Genomic DNA, 22,832 nt, shown 5'->3' on the forward strand with positions numbered 1-22,832 from the left:
TCGGAATAATACTCCATCGCTGCAAAGGATGTCCCTGAGAACTTAAGAGCCCATTCCACCAGAGGAATGGCAACTACTTCGGCTCTGCAAAGAAGTGTACATTTGCGAGTCATTTGTAATGCCGCAACTTGGTCCCCACTCCTTACTTTCTCAAAGCATGACTTTTTAGACATGCTGTTGGCCCAAGACGCTCGCTTTGGAAGAGTGGTTCTGTGCAATCAAAATAGCACAAAAATCCACTTCTCTCAACTCGATCTCCACAACTGTTATGGTAGTCTATCAAACATTTGGAATCTGTGGGAGAACACAATACATTAGTACAAATTACTTACCCTGGTAATGTTCTTTCTGATGGATGTTCCTCCCATGGATTCCTGATGGCCCTCCCAGCCTACCCCTCTGACTGGGAACACATTTTTGTACTTCTCTCTTTCAACGCCCCATACAGGTTATTTAATTCCTCCTTGCATCTGAGCAAAAGAGGGAAAAACTAGGAACTGAAGCAGTGGGACCGGTGCATACTACTTATACTAACATCAACGTTGCGTCCGGACACGGGAATGATAACCTTCTAGGGACGTCGACACCAATGGTAGGATCCAAATATATCAAAGATGAGGAATCAGTCAGAGGAGCATCAGTCAGAAAGACCATTATCAGGGGTAAGTTATGTTTGCAATAGCACCTGCAGCGTTCCAAGTGCCGAATGGGATGACCAAATAAATGATCTCCGGACCAATTAACCAGACAGACTCCAAGAATATGGCAAAATGCTACTTTATTATCAGCTTAATAAAGTAGGGAAACCTGACGAACATACAAATTGTAGCTCACACTTATCACATTTCCATTACACAAAAGGCTTTATATCGGGTAGAGGTTGTGATATGATATGATAGGGCATTTAAAACGCACCTATACACAATTATTTCAAGGCGCAACGATGCAAGCGGGGGAAACGGAGGAGGCAGAGACAGTGATCCTACTAGGCCAGATGACGTTAAGATCGCGCAGGGGAGGGGGGGAAGGGGAAAAGTGCAGGGGCAAAGCGGAGGGGGCAGTGCAGTACAACAGTAAATACATGGAGACAAAGGCAATAACTAAAGACAATTAAAAAAAAGACAATATATAAGTGTGTGTGGCCAGCTGGTGGCAGTGCAAGGCTAAGTGCAGACATCAGGTGTCAAGTGCTGGAAGGGGCTGTAGGGATACAGAAACAGTCCCAGTGTGCGAGGGTTTGCCGGCAGGGGGCAGTGCAGGTGTGCAACTTACGGGGCGCGGATCTTGCCCCGAGATCAGAGGGTAGCCAGGTAACCAGTGCAGATTCAGATTCTGCCAGGATATCAGCAGGGGAGGGAGGGAGAAAGCAGAAGCAAAGAGGAAGGTCTTGAGGTGCTTCCGAAACTGGAGATGGTTCTCCTCAAGTTTCAGAGAGGCGGGGAGGCTGTTCCAGAGGAAGGCCCCAGCAGAAGAAAGTTCTACCACCAACTTGTTGCTTGGAGAAGCGACTAACTCTAAGGGAGTTGGAGGCGGATGAGCGAAGAGCTCGAGAAGGAAGATATTTAGGAAGAGAGTTGAAGGTATTGGGGTCCCAGGCCCCAGAAGGTCTTGTGGACAATGCAGAGGGGTTTGAACTTGATCCTCGCCGCCACTGGGAGCCAGTGCAGAGATTTCAGTCCTGGAGAGATACGATCCCTGGGTTTGAGGCCAAGGACAAGTCTCGCAGTCCTGTTTTGGATGAGTTGCAGAGGGCGGAGAGTAGAAGCAGGCTGATTTAGAATGTGGCTGTTGCATTAGTCAAGTCTAGAGAGAACCAGAGCTCTGGAGACAGTGAGCTTCTGGGGGAAGGAGAGGAAAGGAAGAATACCTCTGAGGAGGTGAGCTGGTGGTGTGACTTCTTAAAGACGTCCGAAATGTGAGGAGAGACAAAAGGTGTAGAGTCGAAGATGACCCAGAGGTTTTTAGCCTCACAGGTGGGAGCAGGAAGAGGGCCAGAGAGGCCAGCCAGAGAGTGACCGGAAAGGAGGGGGTAGGCGTGCCAATGAGGAGAATCTCGGTCTTACAGGCATTAGGGCAGAGATCATTGGCGGCACACCACTTCTGTATGGCAGATAGTCAGAGATGGGAGAAGGAGAGGAGGTGGCAGAGGGGAGCCTGGAAATGAGCGGTGTCATCCGCATAGCACTGAAAGTTGGGGCAGAGAGCAGCAATGCGGTGGGCAAGAAGTGCCAGGTATTGATTGAACAGCCAGGGAGAGAGTTTATACCCCTGGGGAGGAACACCAGAGATGGCGATAGAGGAGAGGAAGGACCCAAGTTGGACCTGGGGGGGGGGAGGAAGGACCCAAGTTGGACCTGGGGTGGGGTGGGGGGTTGATCGGAAAGGAAGGAGGTCAGACAAGCCAGGGCCTGATCAGTGATAACCAAGTTATCACGGAGACAGTTAAGCAGGATGGCTTGGTTGACCATGTCAAAGGCAGAAGGGACATCAAATGAGATGAGGACACGGGGGGTGTTGGAATCGAAGTTGGAGAACAAGTCTTCACGGATGTTCAGGAGAGCAGTTTCCGTGCTTCTGGCAGCTCTGAAACCAGACTGATGGTCATGGAGAATGAGAATGGATGGTCATGAAGATGAAGCTGGGAGATGGCCAGCTTTTCCAAGAGTTTGCCCAGGAAAGGAGTGATGGAGATTGGACGATAGTTAGCCTTGCAGGAAGGGTCGGCAGAGGGCTTCTTAAGAGGGTGCACAAGGAGTGCTTATTGGTTAAGGGAACATATATACCTACATTCTGCATAAGTGAACATCATTGGCTGCCCTTTATCTAGTAGGCACGTCTTAAACACCCTCTAAGTAAAATACAAATAATGGCATAATGCCAGTAGCGGCTAGACTTCTGCAACAATGTATGGTATGCCATTACATAGACCCTTATGATTGGTTGGCACTCTCTTCCAACCTTGGACATTCAGCTTGTTAGAAGCACGTAAGCAACAAAATCCAAGTGCAGGGAAACAGTGTCGGACAACTTCCTTTCTTAGCTAATATGCCTACAAGCTCTTAGGCACTAAGCCAAGGCTTCTTGTTTGTAGTTGACCTTGCTGGCTGTTCTCTTCTTTGGAACTTGGAGTGAAGGTACTTTGCTATCTTCGTCTGCAGCTTTATGAATAGGCCTCGTTTTCTAGTCTTGCACCACATGTGAGGAGACCATGGTTTTGTCCATTCTGTCATTCTATTTAGTGCTTTTTGATTCAATTATATTGGTTGCTTTTATGCCTCTTTCCCTCTGGAGACTTGGTTGCTCCATCTTGCATGCGCTTTCTGCATCTTTAGTTGTTCAATACTTGGCACTCGCAAATGTTCACTCCTTTACCTAACCAAAGAGAATTGTGTTTTACGCACATAGCGTATTGTCTTCGATTCCTTTCGTTCATTGCAGTTGCTTCTCGCTGTGGCATCCTTGACCCTGGGACAAGCAAATACCCTTTCTTTTCATACAAAGCTATATTCCCAGCACCTGTCAGCCCTGCAGCCTTCGTCTTTCTCCTCAAAATTTCTTGCTTACTATTATGTCAACGTCCATTTTCTTAACATAACTGCTTTACTCGCTGTATGTTTCCTATTTTAGCAAGCCTCTACATTGTCTTATCTACCTTGCGTTTCTGCATATATACATCTCTTGTCACCTATCTTCTACGTGCAAATGATTTTCTTCATATTCGCATATATATTTACTTTGTTGCTTCAGTTACATCCTTCATTCTTAGGACCTCCATTCATCAGATTCAGTGCGTCTATGCATCTTCTTTGTGACGTCACTTCTCTTCTGTCGGACTTTACTTATAGTCCAGTGCTATCTGCAGACTTGTGTCTACCGTTTCAGTTCGAGGGTACATTCGATACTTTTTTCTGAGCGCATAACATCTCTTACCTTCGATGTGGTATTGGGATGATACAAGGTGTCATGCACAGTGCTTTCTTGCTGTTCTTCCAGTATGACTGAGGTGAGGGGGTGGGCTCTATAGATGACGTGCACCTCTGCCTCTCTACAAATGTGTTCTTTCCTATGTCATCTTCCTCTTTGGAAGAATGGAGACTTTTAGGGATTTTATGATAAAAAAATCTTTGGGACGGCTCCAGAGTTAGTAAAAGGGTCACTCCCAACTGCCCCATAAAAAAGCAAAACTGGTAAAAGCCCTGGCTGGTCCCTCACACCTCTGAGCTTGGGCCCGGGTGATCAACATCAGAAATTATGTCCGGCACAGCGACCGCACCGTCAGCGCTGATCATTTCAGAGCCTTCCCCTCCGGATCTTCTCCGATTGAAGCACAACTTCCACCATCTCTGTGTTGCTCTCTTTGGAGCTGGCAGCACCAGCACAGTTGGTCCTGTTGCACTCAGATCCAGGTTTATTGTAGCGGACCAGTTTCAAATCCATCAAAGCTGGATGACTCTATGTACCAGCCTATACTGAGATCTGCTCAATTAAAAAGATTTTATATTTTCAATATAATGTCTGAAAAAGAGCAGGGAGATTAAGATCTGTCGGGGTTTGAGCTCTTCTCAAACATACCCAGAGCCACAGGAGGGTGCTAGAGGGGCATCCAAGATGGCTGCTTAGGTCAGAGCTCCCTCGTAGCCCTGCATCAATCCTGGAAAATCCTGCGGATCCTGGCGTTGCTGTGCCCCAATCTGCCTATACATGAATTGCTGATGTCCCCAGCTATGTCATCCCAAAGTTTCGTGTAAAATCGGAGCGCCCAGCCCGAGTTTCAGCCCAAGAGGCCCAGCTGCTGAGATTCGCAGGGCCAGCCTACACGGCTCCACGCCTCCAGAGCTGAGCTCCTTCACTGCAGAGCCCGACGCGCCCCCTGTGCCACCCCCGAAGCGGGGGCCCAGTCTGCTGGCAAGGAGACGGCAGCGGTTCGGGTAGCGCTCGCCGAACAGCAGAGGGTCGGCGGGAGATCCTGACCCCCTCCTTCCCCCCCCCCCCGCCTGGAGCCATCGCTAGGGTGGAGGTGACGGCGGTAAGACGCCAGGGCCACCGGATGCAATCGGCGGCAGAGGCCGCGGCCTGTGGAGCAATCTGTTCGGACAGTACCCACCCACCCCAGCCCCCCCACCCCCCCGCATCCTGAATCTGCTCCAGCAGCTCCTTCTTCCCAGCCGAGGGCCATGGAGCGACAAACCCCAGACGGCGTCCAGCAGCCCAGCCAGAATCCCCACACCCACTCGGAGGCGGCGAGCGATCACAGAGCTACAGCGACGTGGTGGGTGAGCGGGAGGCTCTCCTGACGGCATCCACGTTCACGGGGCCAGCAAACGCCCGGAGGAGTCGATCCGGGGGTGCCGGGAGGCAAGGAGTGGTGGGGAGACGGCGCTGTTCCCCAGGCGGGGTTGGTCCTCTCCCCCTACACCCCCCACCCCCCGCTCCGCCTTCAAGACTCAGCGGCGGCCTCACCCGTAGTGGCGGCAGCAAGCGAGCAGCACAGCGCCCCCCGGCAGACCATTCACTCCTGCACCCCGCTGAGCCAGGACTGGTGCGGCATCTGCACACACGGAGCACTTGGGGGGGGCCCCGTCCACGTGGACGACCTGAACCCCCAGAAGTCTGGAGAACCCCGCCACATTGGGAGAAACATCCTCCTTGCCGCAGACCAACACCCGTCCCTGTATTACAAAACAGAAGCACAAGGAATTGACCAGCACTTCGCCTCCTGATTTAGTCATAGCTGGCGGAAAACCTCTGTAAATAACTTTGACACGTACCAACGAAGCTCCTCAACAGTCACCTCCTGCCACTAAGAAGCCCGCATGGCGGGTAACACTCTTCCTACGCCAGTCTTCTGTTGAAACCCACCAAGGGAGCTGCGCTAACTGTGGGGAGCTTGGCGCACGACGAAAACCGCCCCCCCACACCGCATTTCTGATAAAGCACCCCATACAACGAGCTGCGAGGTGGGTCCCGGGGGGGTTTGAGGCACAACTAGACCACCCGCAACCCATTTCCGACGCTTCCATTCTCACAGCCACGATGGGGAAAAACGATAAATCTCAGAGGAAGCTAAACTTTGAGAGTGGCCTGACCCCCAGAGCCCCTCACCACCCATAAGACCAAGCTTCATCGTCTGTATGCTCTCACCAGGATGTAGCGGCTGAGAACCCCTTTGAAATCGAAGAAATCCTTCTTGACTTAAAAGCAGGCATTGGCAGCCTGAGTAACAAAATGGACGGTCTCGCGTCCAAAGTTCATCTCCTGCAACACCGTATGGACTCCCATGCCGAACGCCTAAACGAGATGGAGCAGAGGGTGTCAAATCTCGATGACAGTTCGGCAACTCTAACTAATAGTCTCACAGCTGGAATCGCAAATGAAACTAACCGCTGCCAAGTGCGAGGACTTGGAAGGTCGGTCGAGGAGGAATAATCTACGGATAGTCGGTGTGAGAGAACATCAAACGCAGGAGAAAATGGAAGACTTTGTAGAATCCCTATGCACCACTCTATTCGGCCGCGAAGCCCTATCCCACCTATTCATAATCGAGAGAGCCCACAGGATTCCCGCGACAAGACCTGCTCCAGGTGCGCCCCCCAGGCCAATAATAGCGAGACTGCTGAACTACAGAGATCGCGACTCCTTGCCAGAGAAAAAGGCGAATTGAGCCACGACGGGGACAAAATCCACTTTTACCCTGATTTCTCCCCGGCAGTGCAGTCACAAAGGAAAACTTTTGCTAGCGTCAGAGACTCCGCAACAGTCAACTGCCGTATTCAATGCTTTATCCAGCACGCTTAAGAGTCCAGCACGAGGGAAAGGTCCAATTTTTCCAAACCCCAGATGAAGCAAATTTGTTCCTGGACCGTCTAGGTCTCCTGGATCAGAACCAGGCTCGCCCCAGACCGCAAAGAGATAGAATCCCCAGGAATCCTCCTTAAACGGTTTGACATGGCTGGGTACAAGACTCGGCACAGCAGCATTGAGTAAGCCAGATCATTTACAGCAGCACAAGTCAGGGCTGGGACACTTGGGAGGCCCCAGGTGCCCCCAGCACAGCTACTGTTAAGTTACTGTTAGCCTAAGTTGAGTCTGTCCGATGAGGTGTGGATCTCGCGCCTCGGCATGGTGACTCCATGGGCCTTCTTGGTTTGGGGTTGGGAAATTCGGAACCTCCCGGTGAGCATGTTCGGGGTTGCCCACCCTCGGGAGAGTTACGTCTTGGGCCTGTTGGGGTTTGCACGGGCATTGAATATTACAAAGTTAATGGGAAAGTTCAGCGCCACCAGATCCCGAATGTCCTGCTCACCGCCTGCTCCCTACTCGCTGCCAAACACGTCATCGCATCGAGACTCCCATCCCTTGCACACAGACGCAGTCAGTAGCTCTGGCTCAACCAGACCACAGCCGCCCGCTGAATCAGAAATGCGGTCCGAAATAAAAGCAAAGTCGCCCCGTCAATGTTTTAACGTGGAATATAAGAGGCGGTAACATCCTGGCAAAATCTAGAAAAATTCTGCACTATCTCAGACGTCACGAAGTGGACGTGGCCTTGATTCAAGAGACGCACTTTACTCCGGGGAGAGACCACCAGTGGGCCAAAAGCCGGGGCTGCCACAGATGCTTTTCATCCTACTCCACGTACTCGAGAGGAGTCGCGATCCTCATACACAGGAGTCTCAGTTTCCGGCTACTACACACGGCTAAGGACGATGAAGGCAGAGCACTACTGGTGAGTGGCATCGTCGCAGGTCAGAAAGTGACCTTTGTCAATTCATATGCTCCGAATGTGGATGGCCCTGACAACTTCGGCTGGGTGTTGACACAGCTCTCCGCGCTTAATCCGGCTACAATTGTCTGGGGTGGTGACATGAACAAGGTCATGGACCCAACGAGAGATAGATCATCGGCCGCACAACCACCATCCTCCAAAGCTGGTCTCCAGATAAAAGAAATTTGCAAAGCGTTTGATTTACAGGACACTTGGAGAGTCTCCAATGGGGAAATGCGCGAGTACACCTTTCATTCTGCAGTCCACAATACAAGCTCCCGAATCGACTACTTTTTTACCTCAACAAACAGCCCCCTGGCGTGTGGCCGGTGCTACATCCACCCGAGAACACGCCAGGCCACTCGCCAATCTTCCTTAAGCTCAAACTGGCTAGACCCACTCCGCCGCTACAACGTTGGCGCTTCAAGCAGGGATCACTGCGGGATGAGGTCTTTGCCTCCGAATTAAGAGAGGAGATTGACGTGTTTTTAGAAGCCAACCTGGGTTCGGTCCCCTCGGCAAGCATAATTTGGGAATCCTTTAAATGTTTTATCAGAGGAGTCTGCCTCACCAAAGAAAATGGCATCCTCAAGCTCATTAGAGGCGAGCTTTCATACAGTGAAAATAAATTAAAACAGCTCGAAACCCAGAACGCGAACAAAGACAACCCTGAATCTGCAGCGGCGTTTAAGACCGAATTACAGAAATTCAACGACGCAGCAGAACGTGAGGTTACATTTCTACACCCCACCAGCCATATCCGTCAATACGGCGAGGGCCAGAAACCAGGAGCTTTACTGGCAAATCTAATTAAGGCTGACAATAAACAGTCCCTAATCGAAAGGATCAGAACTAGGCAAGAGGAAGAGGTCCACACTGATGAAAAGATAGCGGAGGAATTCAGTCTATTCTACCAAGATCTTTACAGTGCCAAGCTGCCGAAAGACTCGAACCTCCCCCCTGGAATATCTGGAAGACACAGAACTCTACTGGGTCGAACATCAATTGCGTGAACCTCTAAACGAACTAATCTCACAGGAAGAGATTAAAGCAGCCATAAAGACCCTACCACCCTCCAAAGCACCAGGCCCTGACGGCCTAACGGGAGAATTTTATAAGGCCTTTGCTGAACCTCTGGCTCAGTTACTGGCAGCGGTGTACGAGGAAGAGCTAGAGCTTGGGACCCTCCCTCACTCCTCTCGTGAGGCCAATGTCATTCTTTTACACAAATCAGGAAAACCACCAGACGAATGCGCCTCGTATCGCCCGATCTCCCTGCTTAATCTGGACAGTAAAATTCTTGCCAAGATCCTGGCGAATAGACTGATGCCCCTGATGCCTGCCCTGGTGCTGGCAGACCAGGCAGGTTTCATACCTGGCCGCAATACGACCTTCGGCATCCGAAGAATGTTTGGAATCATCGAGGCATTAGACCCAACAGGCCAGGCAATCGCCGTCCTGCTTGATGCAGAAAAAGCATTTGACTCGGTGGAGTGGCCGTTTATGTTCATGGTTCTCACCAGAATGGGGTTGGGGGCCCGCTTCATCAAACTTGTCTCTCTCCTGTACACCAATCCACAAGCTAATATCATCGTGGGCAAGGCAAAATCAGCATCAATAAACCTGCAGCGTGGTACGAGACAAGGATACCCCTGTCAGCACTAATATTCGCTCTGGTAATGGAGCCACTAGCCTCAAACCTGCGGGAACTACGTCAACAAATGGGACTCATCATCGGCCCACACAAACTCATCGTATCCTTATACGCCGACGACGTGGCACTATTCATAAGGGACCCAGAAGTTAATCTGAACCCAGTCATGCGGGAAGTCATCAGATTCGGGGCGGCCTCCGGATTGAAAACCAATCACTCAAAATCAGTCGTCTTCCCACTGACCCGAGACACGAAACAATTCGCTGACGACTTCGGACTCAAGTGGAGAACCTCCGGGGTTCGCTATCTGGGAATCCAGCTGTCACTAGACCCACAAGAGGTATTCCGGGACAACTATGAGGAGGTGTTCAAGTCCCTACAGGACAAGGTCACGCGCTGGAAGACGCTCCCACTGACACTCTGGGGCAGAACCTCCTTAGTCAAAATGGTAGTGTTGCCAAAATTACTGTACCTCTTCAACAAGGGGCTGGGGGGGGGGGGGCTGGGGGGCGGAGGGGCTGGGGGGGGCTGGGGAGGGGGGGCTGGGGGGGTTGGGCACTAGTTGACGGCGCAAAGTTTAAAATCCACCCTGATGTCGGTGTGTATTTGTATGGTGTGTTGAAATACCAAAAATAAAGGTTTTAAAAAAAAAAAAAACATACCCAGAGCCACAGGGCCAGAGGAGCATCTAGATAATCAATCTGAAGACTCTTTATTACAACTGAAGAAAGACCTACATGGGACGAGTGGCTTAGACCCCTCTTCTGACTCCTATTACTGTTTTAGGAATACATTTTGGCTCTTACAAAACGGTGGTGTCCATGACTATCAACAACTGGGCGAGAGCACATCTCCATTGCTAGGAAATCATACAAATGGCTCCATCTGACAAAAAATTGACTTAAAAACCACCTGCCTCACGTACAAGGCTTTAAACCACCTAGCCCATCATTATCTCACTAACAAATTTACTATGAAACCTGCCACAAGATCCACCAGATCCTCCAACACTCTGTGCCCAACAGTGCCTAGATTCTCACTAAAAAGAGCGGGAGGGATCAGCTTCACAGTATTTGCCTCCCAACCCTGGAACACCTTACCCCTGAACATTAAAACCATCGAGTTCTTCCAGATTTTTAGGAAACATGTTACCGGCTGGCTCCTGAACAAAGAGCTACATTTTAGATAGGTCACCCCCCCCCCTATATTTAATCATGTCCGTGAAATTTGATAACTGCTGTATCTTGAATCGCTGTAAAATGTCTATTTTGAATCTGTATATATCACAATATGTAACCATCTTCTTTAAGCGCCCTTCTACCCTTGGGTCTGGAGCGCTATACAAATAAATAATACAAACAAACTTAAATCTGGTATCACATCAGAAGAGTTAACTGTGCATACCATTAGGTACATTCAGAAACAAAAGGCCCTGTTTTGTCCTTCAGCTTGGCTTTGACTGACAACTTAAAAACCTGTTTGGGTTAGGCCTGCATCTACTCACAGCATTGTATTTTAAGATGGATTTCAAGAATCTTCAGGAATAGTGGATAAACTCTATGCAGTAAAACAAATGGCTAAGTCTTACTACCCCTTGAATATCATACACATATGATATATATCATACACATATATATTTTCACTGAAGAAACCTTTAAGTGGCAGTTAAGTTGTGCAGATTGATCACAGCAAAACCCAAATGCTCTGAATTTCAAGGGAAGTCATGACAAGCTTAACTTGGCACATTTCCATTGCAAGCCCGTGAGCACATACATATTATAAGAGAAGGGATTCACAATGACATACAAAATGGCATTATGGTGGTCCAAAGAAACACAATTCATTGTCCAGTTTCTCACAGACAACACCACTGCTATGCACTACATCAACAAGACTGGTGGGGTGGCACTGCTAAAGCAGGAAGGCCATGTTCCTTTTGGTTTTGTGCTATTCCAAACTAGTTGTCGATTACCTTATCACACCTCGCAGGCAGTGTGAAAAGCCAGATGGATGTGCCAAGTTGGCTCACAGGTGTGCCACATGAATGGGTGTTGAAAGGGGAGATGGTGGAGGAGATCTTCATGTGTGGGGGACCCCAGATCGACCTGTTTACGTCCCGGTCAAACACAGTGGGAGACCACCTGCTCCAGGGAGCTTCCACAGGGAGACTCTCTGGGTGATGCAGTAGTGGTAGTTCGACCTAGTATACATGGTTTCTCCCCCCCTACCCCCACACCCTCCCTACATCACCACAGATTCTTTTGTCGCTGAAGAAGTTTAAGCGGAGCGTGATAGCAAAGACCTTGATCCTGCAGGACTGGGCATGGAGGACTTGGTACCCAGCCATACTGGACGTGCCATCCAGGGAAGTTCCCTAGGAGAAGAGATCTACTAACCCAATCGGGTGACAGGGTGCTTCAACCCAACACCAGCCAGAAATCGGAACCTTCATGCCAGGGTGTTCAGAGGTTTAGGTACCAGGGATTGGTTCTTTCAGAGGTGGTTCTTGGTGAGATCCTCCCTGTGAGGCACCCATCCATCAAGTCTTATCTATTCTCATAACTGGTGAAAGTGTGTGTTTTGGTGCTGGGGCCAAGTTTGACCCGTTGTCTTGCTCCAGTGGTACGGTTTAGGAGTTTTTGCTTTGCTTGGCTAAGTAAGGCCTACATGTAAATACTGTGTATAGCTATCTAGAAGCCCTTTCTATTTTCAAGCACATTGCAGAGGAAGAGTCCCACTTGACAGTGCCCATTGTCCTACATTTTCAAAAAGCACTAGTTAACTAATTCCCTCTAAAACATTATGAAATCTCAGTATGGGGCTTGAACCATCCTGATGAACCTAATGACAGCCCTTTGAAACCCATGCATTCGTACATGTTAAAACTCCTTTCTTTGAAGGTGGCATACCCGATTTAAAAAATTGTTTTAAAAAGGTTTATATCAAAGAGTTTCTGAAATATGTAGAGCAGCTACATGGGCATCAATTCACACTTTTTGGAGACAGTATCTGCTTGATTCTGTAGGCAAACATCATGCCTCAGTGGGAGAGACAGTGCTTCAACTGGATTTGTTCTGTCTCTTGGTCTCTGTCTCTCTTGGTCTCTGTCTCTCTTGGTCTCTGTCTCTCTTGGTCTCTGTCTCTCTTGGTCTCTGTCTCTCTTGGTCTCTGTCTCTCTGGGTCTCTCTGTCTCTCTGGGTCTCTCTGTCTCTCTGGGTCTCTCTGTCTCTCTGGGTCTCTCTGTCTCTCTGGGTCTCTCTGTCTCTCTGGGTCTCTCTGGGTCTCTCTGTCTCTCTGGGTCTCTCTGTCTCTTGGTCTCTGCTTTGAGAGTTTTTCAAAAGTTGGTTAATCAGTGGGAGTATTGTCACTAGAAGAACAAATTACTTACCTTTCGCCAATGTTCTTTCTGGTGTGTACATGTTGATTCCTACCACAGATTCCTCATCTCCCTTCCACCTTCCCTACTTATTGGAACTCTTCCAATGTTCAAGATTGTTCCCTCTGATTCTCTGCCGATCCTTGCCTTGCCAAGGAAAATACGTACATAACCGAGAGAAAATAGATTTTTGGCTCCAATCATATACACCAGTGACATCCCAGTATGAGATGGGGGCCGGCGAGAGGAGGGGGTTGATATTGGGGATGCATTTCGTCATCTGATGGCAAAGAAACGATTTTCAGAACTGACAGCGTGATGGGGATATTTCACAAGTTCAGGAATCCCTGAGAAGGAATCAGTGTGTTCACCACGAACATTACCCAAAGTAAGTAATTTCTTCTAAGTTCCATTTGTAATTTTTACAAGCGGAGAAAAGTAAGTTGTGAGAATTAATGAATTACATTCTGCATATTTTAAAAGGAAACCAAAATAAAACTACCCCTCCAAAGATGGTGATGGCAAAGATCCTTCAAAACAGCAGTTCAGTTTCCAGTGCTTGGGACAAAAAAAGCGTAAATAGCCATTCTTGTTTCATATTCCTTGCTGTTTAGTTTTGTCATCCAAGACATGATCACACGTTTCAGTTGCTGATATTAATATTGTACTTTCTCATTTGAATTGTTAAAACAGTAATGTAATGGTATAGCTGGATACAGTGTAGCTTTTTGCCTTGCTTGCTGCTGTTAGGAAATAGAGCAGCGATCTCATTTTTAGGTAGGTTGCATACACAACACCAAATACCATGAAGTCCACTGGGTAAATAATGTATACGGAAAAAGGTCAAATAAAGGACTATTGGTGTCCAGTTCTGTTTCCAAGGGTTAACTATTAAGCAACCAGTAGTGTTTGCTAACCACTTTAAGTGGAGTAATGTGATATTGGAATGTATTTTAGAGAAGGTACGAACAATTGGATATTTACATAAAACTACTTTCTTTTTCTATTTAGGCATCGACGGATGGAGGCCGTACGTCTGCGTAAAGAAAACCAGATTTATAGTGCAGATGAGAAAAGAGCTTTGGCATCTTTTAACCAGGAGGAAAGACGGAAGAGAGAAAACAAGATCCTTTCCAGTTTTAGAGAGATGGTTTACAGAAAGACAAAGGGAAAAGATGATAAATAAGGACTGTAAAGTGTTCATTTTTATAATCATCAGAGAAAAGGGGTTATTTTCATATTGTGCTTAAGCATGAATCTGCAACAAACCTTGGACTTTGTGACTTTGCAGGAAAATTGCCATTCTAATTTTTAAGGTCTGTGGAAATTTCATATACTAGCTTTGTTGATTCTTGTGATGCAAAGTCTTGACATATTCCTTTCTTTTGTCAGTAAATGAAGTGCAAGGGACATGCTTAATGGTGGTGTTGACATTTTACAATGAAGTTGCGCTCAGTGGTCGTCTACGCATTGCATGTTTGCATCTCTTCACTCCATTGGGACATGCCATCACCACCAGTACATTTTATTTAAATCAATGAGATGAGTAGATGTAGGAAATTATAAAATGCTGTATTGTAAATAATTATTTATTTAAGGTTGTTTGCTAAAAAGAAAACAATGAAAGATGTCATTTCTCCACATGCGCATGAATTAAAGGAATGGAAAGTCTCAAAGTCCATAACAAGAAGTCAATTGCTGGCCATTGTCATTTTCAAAATATGTATCACAAGACTTTCTTTAATGAGGTTTGAAAAATGACCCATTGTTTTAAGTGGAATCCAATAAGTGGAAAACATTCACGAAAAAGTCAATTATAAATGAGAGGGCACTGTTTGCCAATGCCTGAAGTCTGATTAGTATGAGAGTATGTACCAATAATGCACACCTTCTCATGTGCCCCAGGACAGTGTACAGAGCCAACTTCATGTTTACTTTTCACATCTGGGTTAAACAAGATTTTTCATTAAAGTACCATCCTTAAATGTACCTAAACAATATGCCACTATGATTTTATTGCATGATCATTAAAACCAGGAAGTGCGGCATCCACTCACGTTGCACCTTTATTATACTGCTGGTTGGCCTCCATGCATAGTTACTTGAAGTGCGACCTGGGAAACTCAACCATATCCTTTATCATTAATGTTTTTGATGTTGCTCTCTTTACTTTAGAAAAGGCTAGTCTGTTCTGAAAGAAATGTCACCAGGTAGCTGTTAAGAAATGGTTTCCCACTCAATGGATTTTATCCTGAGTAGTGTGTTAAAAATAATTGTTTAAAAGGCATTTGAAAGGTGAAGAATGCCTGGTAAAAACCCACCACAAAATGTCATTTTAAATTGCTTGGCTGTCAAAAACTGCCAGAAAAAGAGGAGCTGATTTTTCCTAAACTTATGGAACTAAAACCATAACTTATTCATTCATGCTTTGCTCTTCAGCACACCATGCTTCTTCCTCCTCCATTCTTTGGAGCCTGCATCATCATAGTTTGCATCCAGACATTCATTTTTCCACTAGGATCAGACCGTGGGCATGCCAACTCGGGCACCATTGATAGTACCTTCCACCAACTCAGTCTTTATTCATCTCTTCCCCCATCACCCTCATCTTTGGCTGCATGTTCATCTCTGTACTGGACTATGGCAACTCATTCTACACAGCTCACCAAATGGACAGATGCTTTTGCCAGGCTTGCCACATCAACCCTGCCCTCTCATCTCTGCATTGGTTCTTGATTTATTTAGCACTTCAATCCAAAATGCACTGCTTGAGCTTCCTGGCAGACTTGGATCTACTCTTTTTCTGAATTAAGGTTTCCAGATAATACCCTTTAGTGTGTGCAGATGATGAGGTTTACACTCTTATTTACAGAAGGATCAGCCCAAAAGTCAAACTAGTAAACTAAAGCCGCTGGGATAACCAAGCAATGTCTCTCACCCCGGGTATGAAGTGATTCCATTGGTAACAATTAATACTCCTATGTCCCGTCTCCTTTCCTCCATCTTTGTGGGCGTCCCCCAACATGGGGACGGTACTGGAACCTTTGGCAGCAAAGAATTGAGCTTCCCTTTGAAATTTTGTGTAGAGTGTGGGTGCATGGCCCCGGCCGCCTCACCTCAGTTGTTTTTTTTAACTTCTGCGCTCCCCGTTCTTTGTTTTAAAAAATCTTCTTTGCCTCCCTTTGGTGCCTCGTCTCCCCTGGCGCATGTCGGCTTTTGGAGGCTTAACTAGATGCGCATCCTGCGATCACTCGTTCCCGGCCTCGGACTCCCATGCGCTCTGTCTTGAGTGCCTGGGACCCGACCATCGCTGGGACGCCTGCACGGCTTGCAACACTCTCGGTCACTGGGACTTGAAGAATCGTCTTTCACGCTGGAGGGAGATCTTCCACTCTTCTCCGTCAGGTCATCTTAGAGTTCGTCTCCAGGACTCCACGTCAATACCAGATAGGCCCTTTGTTTAGCACAGCTCCTCAGTGCGGAGACTTTTTCCTGGGGGCTTCCATGGGAAAGTGTACCTTGGATTCTGGTTCTGGCTGACCCGAGGCCGCTAAGGCTACTGGCTCCCAAGCCGTCGGGCCCAGGGGCTCCTCCGGGCGGTCCACAATAGGGCGATAAAGTGCGTTCTCTTTGGCCCCAGTGGTCAAGGGATTGTCATGTTCTACCTCCAAGAGTCAGTCTGTAGCACGATCCAACTCTGTAGCTGAGGGCACCGGAGCTACCTCTGAGGTCGTGGTACAGAGTGATTCAACTATCGGCCAGCGGGCCGACAGCTCCGAGCCTGCCGGAGCCATCTCTGAGGTTGACGCTTCTGATTCAGGTTTGAGGGCCAATCAGAGCCTTTACATGTCTGAGCCAGCACGGGGCCTTCGTGCCCTCCCATGAAGGGCATGGCGCAAGGCCCCAAGATGGCAGACAAGCACGTGGCTGAGCCTGCTAGGCTGGCGGCCATCTTGGATTCGGATTCAGGTATCCCCCGTCCTTTGCTCACGGAGTGGACCGTGCATGAAGGTTCCAGTCCCCTTCCCTCGGGAAGCGGTAGCGGACTTTATGGTACAGATGGTTGGTCTCTCCAAGGTTACATGTACCCCTCACAGCCTTGCAGCTACGCGCCCTAGACGCTTTGGTCAGAAAGGAGGCACAGCGCCATTTAAGGCACAGCGCCATTTAGGGCCGTGCCCCTCTCGATTTAGTGGCTTGCAAGGACCGCTTCTTCGAGCACTTCCTTGTCCTCATGTGCTCCCCGCAGATGATTGGGCTCCTCAAGACTATAGTTAAGGAAGTGATCCCACAGGTTGTGCCTCCTAGGCCTCTGCCCTTGGGTCCTTTTCCGGTTCCTCCAGTGCTTCCAGTGCTGTTGCCTGTCCCTCCTCCGGTCCAGGACCTGCTGGTGCTTCAGAGCCCTCCTCCTGTACCACCAATGCCTCCCCCACAGCAGAAAATGGATCCACAACCATCTTCGGGTCTGGATCAGGGGGGACCCCTCTGGTTCCGTTGTCTCCCCCGTCTGGAAAAAGGCTGGCCTGCCCGGGCAGTTGCGCATGACCTCATGGAGTCTTGGATCTCCCCCATCGATAAAGCCAGCAGGGGGTCGAGATGAGACGGACAGCGTGGATGCATGCCACTAAATTCTCTTCTGATGTGCGAGAGAATCCTGGATCTTCCTTGGCCATTCTGACTAAACCAGGGCAGAAGTCCTTCCCTCAGTCTCAGGGCAGGACCGACTTCAAACCCCGCGATTTCAAGGGCTTCAAGAGAATTCGGGACAGTGGCGCACTGAGGCTTGACGGGTCGACCTAGGGATCACAGGAGGAAACGGGGGACTTTGCGTGAGTTTTTCTGCCCCACCTCCTCTACTCCCGCCTCAGACACCAAAAAAGCAGTGGCTTAACGGTCTGGGAACACAGCTCGTCTGTAGGCGGCCGGCTTGCTCGCTTTCAGGACAGCTGGAAGCGTTATTTTAGAGTCTCCACAGGCCTCAGTCTTCCTCTTCCGTTCCCTCTACCTTCCTTCCTTCCTCTGCTTCAGATAGGGTCCTATGCCCTTTTACAGGAGATCCTCTCTTCTGAAGATGCAGTCGGTAGAGCCGGTTCCTCAGTCGAACAAGGGCTCCGGCTTCTACTCCAGGATTTTTACAGTACCCAAGAACAACCAGGCTGCCCTGAGGTTAGCCCTGGACCTGTCATTACTCAACCTGTCTTCCTGTCTTTACAGCTTGAACGCTTCAAGATGGTTACTCCCGCGCCCATAGCAGTCTCTCTATGCACAGGGGACTGGATGTGTTCCCTAGACCTCACTGATGCGTACCTTCATGTCCCCATCTACCAGCCACATCGGAAATTTCTATGGTTCACGATTGTCGTAGCACTTTCAGTACAAGGTGCTGCCTTTCGGCCCCTCGTGCGTTCACCAAGTTGATGAATGCAGTGGTTGGCCTCCTCCACGTGGAGAGCCATCACTTATTCCCTTATCTGGACGACTGGCTGGTCAGGGCAAGGTCACCCAAGGAGGCGGACGGTGCACTCCTTCCAACGGCTGGCAGACGTTCTTCACCAGCAGAAATCGCAGCTGACTACTGCCACTTTCTGGTCAACTCGACCACTTCCACATGGTGGTTCCAGAATCTCAAGATGAGGCGCCTCCAGCTCCATCTGGCGGCCAATTGGGAGCAGGAATCATGTTTGCAGTCAGACAGGATTCCACGCCCCCCCACCCCCCCCAGCGTCCCTCCCCTCCTTCTGGATCTTCACTTGTAGTGATGACGGATTCTTCACTTTCGGGGTGGAGGGGGCTACTCTGGAGGGCTACTCCTTGGCGCATGGGCCAGGGCGGACACCCTCCTGCATATTAATCTGCTTGAACTCAAGTTGGTGGGCCTGGCGCTCAAGGCTTTTCTACCACATCAGGGACTTTACCACAGTGTTTTTCTCCAGCATGGGTTCTGACATGGATTCACATGCTCATGAATATTCCCCGAGGTCAGGCTTGGAATCCTCAGTAAAAGAAAAATCAGTTTTTCATTTCTGAACTGTCTTTCTCCGATAAACCCATCACTGAGCTCTGGGTTATACTGCCTGAAGCCAATGACTACCCTCCCCCTAAGCCCCTCCTCTAGAAGCCATCTTCAGATTTTGTAGTGCACATTCAAGTATTGGGAGTCCTCACATTTTGCTCTTTGAGCTTTTTCCAATTTTGATAGGAAAACTCTATTTTCCGGTCAATCGTGCCTATGTGCTCCATCTGCTATCCGACCGATTAACCAAGACCTTGTTTTATTTTTATTTTTTTAGCGCGCCTCAAGGGTGGATTTCGTAGAGTGTTTTTCTTGGAAGATTCCAGACGTTCTTCAGGCCTACGCCGCGTAGATCATGTTGGATGAGAAGGACCGCTGCGGTTTGCCGAATGTGTTCTCGGACGACAAGCATTCCCAGTGCCTGTATAGTCTCCACCCCAGGCACAAGGAAGAAGATTGCGTGATTTGCCATGGCTTTACTAAGCGCACGATGATGGATCAGCACCGACGGTTGGAGATGTGGCTGAAGGCCAAGGCTTCTACCCCCAGGGGCAGGCCTCTCCTCCTGGATCCGGCAAACCTGAGCGGGCTTCTAAGTCCTTTGATGGCGCCCCACCCGTGGGAGCCCAACACAAGGTCAAGCACTGCAAGTCTGCTTCCGTGGGGGATCGCCACTGGTGCGGGTACTGCGACAGTCAGAGCGCGATCATCATCTCAGTCTGCATTGGTCTCCAGCCACCACTCTGGCTCTTCATCCAAGCGGAAGTCCGCTACCAGGCCAAACAAGGGGTCTGCTCAGGCCCCAAAGGAAAAGGCCAAGCAAGCAGGACAAGGGGTCCGAGCCGGCTGTGAAGGAGAAGGCCAAGCAGGAAAAGGGAGCCAGCCTCTCTGTGAAGGCCCAGGTACACCAGGCCAGATCATCCAACTCCATAGAGTTGGTGGTGGCGTCCCTCTCGAAGGCCATAGGGGCGGACCCGGCCCAGGGTACCCCAACAACGGCCAGGGACGCTCTTCCTCCCAGGAGGGGAGGCTTCCAGCAAGCCAGTTGTGAGAAGACTCTGGAGAAGAGGATGCCGGAACTCGGCCCGAGATTGGCCCCTCAGGACCTGAAGGGCCTTCACCCCAGGTGCCACCGAAGGATCTTTCACTGGACATCCTTTCAACCCTCCACACGCTGGTGTCGGAGATAGAGGAGGATGCTGACGGGTCCTCCGCCCACTCCACCTGTGGCACCGGCTACCCCTTTTGACACTGGGGAACTGCTGAAGAAGAGGAGGAGGCATCCCACACCTCCATGCCACCCATCGCCATCCTCTCACCCGAGGTGAGGTGGAGACGGACAGGGCAACGACTGGCACGGATGCCGACGGAAGGATAGGAGACCCCCTGCCCCTGTCGCCTCCGCCCGGAGCTTCTCTGCCAGACGAAGTTGGATCCTTCCATTCGATGATGGCACGAGCATCAGAACTTTTCCAACTCGCGCCAGAGGAAAGAAGGAAGACTTCTTGTATCAGCGCCGGAAGGCGAAGAGGAAGACCATCCTTCCGCTCCTAGATGATATTTGGGATGAAGGGCTGGCTCTACTGAGGAACCCCTGAACAGCCCCAGAGAAAAATTTCAGGGTGCCGGGCTCTGCACCCAAATGCCTTCGGTCTCAACCGTCGCCGGACTGGGCGTTCTCGACGGCAGCCAGAAAGAAGTAGTCGGGTTCGGCCTCTTCTTCTTCCTCCCCTCCGGACAATGAGGGGAAGAAAATGGATGCCATGGAAAAGTTATCTACTCAGCGGCAGCGACGGTCAAGGCTGCCAACGCCCTTTTGATCGTGGCCAGATACGACCTAGAACTTTGGTATAAGTTAGCTATGCTACTCGACTGCCTCCCCGTTGACAAGCAGGTAGAGGCGATGGAGATCCTGCAAGAAGTGGCATCGTACCACGCCATCACGGTGGCCCTGGACATCAGGCACAGGTTTCCGCCAGATGAGGAACAGTCTGCCTTCGCCGGCATGGCTGGCTCAAGACCACCAACTTTAGACCGGAGGTCCAGACGAGGGTCCTGGATATGCCCTTTGACAGGGACAACCTGTTGTGAAACGCGGTCGATGAACCACTCCAGGCCATCAAGATGGACACAAAGACGGCACATGCCCTGGGTACGCTGCAGCAACGTTGACAGTCCTTTCGTTCCTCAGGAGGGAAGTCTTTCAGGTCTTTGAAGGGTTTTGGCGGGGGCTCATACTCTTACCACCAAGCCTCCTGCTTTTCGACCCAGGAAGCCAACAGGGGTCGCTCCAAGGCCTTCGGGGGCGAATGCCATCGTCGTCAAGGTCCGCAAGGCAGGCCTTCGACCTCCAAGCAAGACTGAACCAGCCAAGACTTCCCGGTGGGAGGCTGGCTGGCAAACTTCGTAGGTGTGGGAGACCATCTCCACCAACTGTTGGGTGCTGGACGCTCTCGCCCACGGACACGCTCTGGAAGTTCAACGAAGTGTCCTTGTATACCACGGGTGGCCCGGCAGGAACTACACATCCCTCAACTGCTGTTGGAGGTCCAGGCCATGTTACAGAAAGGGGCGATCGAGCTCGCCCCACTGCGACTCCAGGCCTCCGATTCTTTCTCGTAAGAAAGAAGACCGGGGCTGGAGGCCCATTCTCGACCTACGGTTTCTCAACCAGTACATAAAGTCCCAGAAGTTCTGGATGGTCACTCTACAGCATGTGCATGGCCAACTGGAGCAGAGAGACTTTGTCGTCTTTGGATCTGGAGGACGCTTACTTCCACGTCCCCATACACGCAAAGCATCACAAGTTCCTGCGCTTCCTCGTCCAGGGGCAGCATTACCAGTTCAAGGCGCTCCCCTTCGGACTGAAGTCTGCACCCAGAGTCTTCACCAAATGCCTGGCTCTGGTGGCGGCCCATCTGCGACTACAGGGGATCCACCTGTACCCTTATCTGGACGACTTGCTCATCCGGGCCAAGTGAAGGGAAATGGCCGTTGATCACATGGCACGACCGTCCAGCTGCAGACGAACCTGGGGTTCTCAGTGACTTATGCAAAGTCCTGCTTAACTCCATCGCAGGGTGCTCTATTCCTGGGATCCAGACTGAACACTGTGGCTTGCCTGGCATCACTGTCGGAGGAGAGGATTTCGGCCATCCCAGGCAAAGTGCAACGGCTGCTGGCACTGAAGATCGTACGGTGCGGACCATCAAGTCGCTGCTCTGCATGATGCCGTCGTGCATGTACCTGATACAGCTCTGCAGACTGCAGATGCGTCCACTTCAGGAGTTCTTGGTGTCCAGAGATTTCCAGGACAGAATCGCGCTCAACAGGGAGTTCCGTCGAGCAATAAGGTGGTGGGGCGTGCGCTCCAATGTCACCGGAGGCATGGACATTTAGAGCCCCCCCATACCACAAGGCGGTCACGACGGACGCTTCTCTGGAAGGCTGGGGAGCCCACACCTGGTATCTTCACAACAGAGGCATGTGGCGGCTGGAAGAGAAGACTCTGCATATCAATGTGCAGTGTTTTGGGCCTTGCGTTCATTTCTGCCATCTGTCAGGAGCAAGGTGGTGAGGGTCTTGGACTTGTGGCACTGGGCCGTCGCCCAGAGGATGTTCCTCATTCTGTTCCATCTGGCAGGAGTAAAGAACACTGTCGCCGACTCTCTCAGTAGGGAGCTACGCTCTTGCCACAAGTGGGAACTTCAGCAGGATCAAGTGGACAGCCTGTTCCTCAAGGGATTTGGATTTCCTCGGTCCATCACCCGGGGTACAGCAATGCGGAAGCGGACCAGCTCAGCAGCTTTGGGTTCAACACCTGGGAGTGGGAGTTGCACATCAGCTTCTTGTTGCCCCTGCTCCAGAGATGGTGGTTTCTGGGTCTGGACTTATTCGCATCTGTCGGGGGTCTCTGATGGATGCATTCCAGCCCTGCTGGCAAGGCCGCAGGTGCTATGCTTTTCCTCCTCCACCATTGCTCCAGCAGACTCTGCGCAAGTAACAGGCGTCGGTCGGCTGCAGC

The 22,832-nt window shown here is 50.1% G+C and overlaps 1 protein-coding gene across 1 annotated transcript in view; it reads left to right on the forward strand.

Annotated features, from left to right (window-relative positions):
* The window catches only part of NKAP (NFKB activating protein), a 420,242-nt gene extending 405,395 nt beyond the window's left edge, over nt 1-14,847 (forward strand). Inside the window, exon 9 of the mRNA XM_069612688.1 lies at nt 13,807-14,847. Coding sequence (XP_069468789.1) covers nt 13,807-13,981 — 175 coding nt within the window. The 3' untranslated portion in view covers nt 13,982-14,847. The remainder of the gene's footprint in view (nt 1-13,806) is intronic.
* Nucleotides 14,848-22,832: the final 7,985 nt, after the last annotated feature.

This window comes from Ambystoma mexicanum, chromosome 5p, assembly GCF_040938575.1.
Source record: "Ambystoma mexicanum isolate Mex_15411 chromosome 5p, UKY_AmexF1_1, whole genome shotgun sequence".
Taxonomy (NCBI): Eukaryota; Metazoa; Chordata; class Amphibia; order Caudata; family Ambystomatidae; genus Ambystoma; species Ambystoma mexicanum.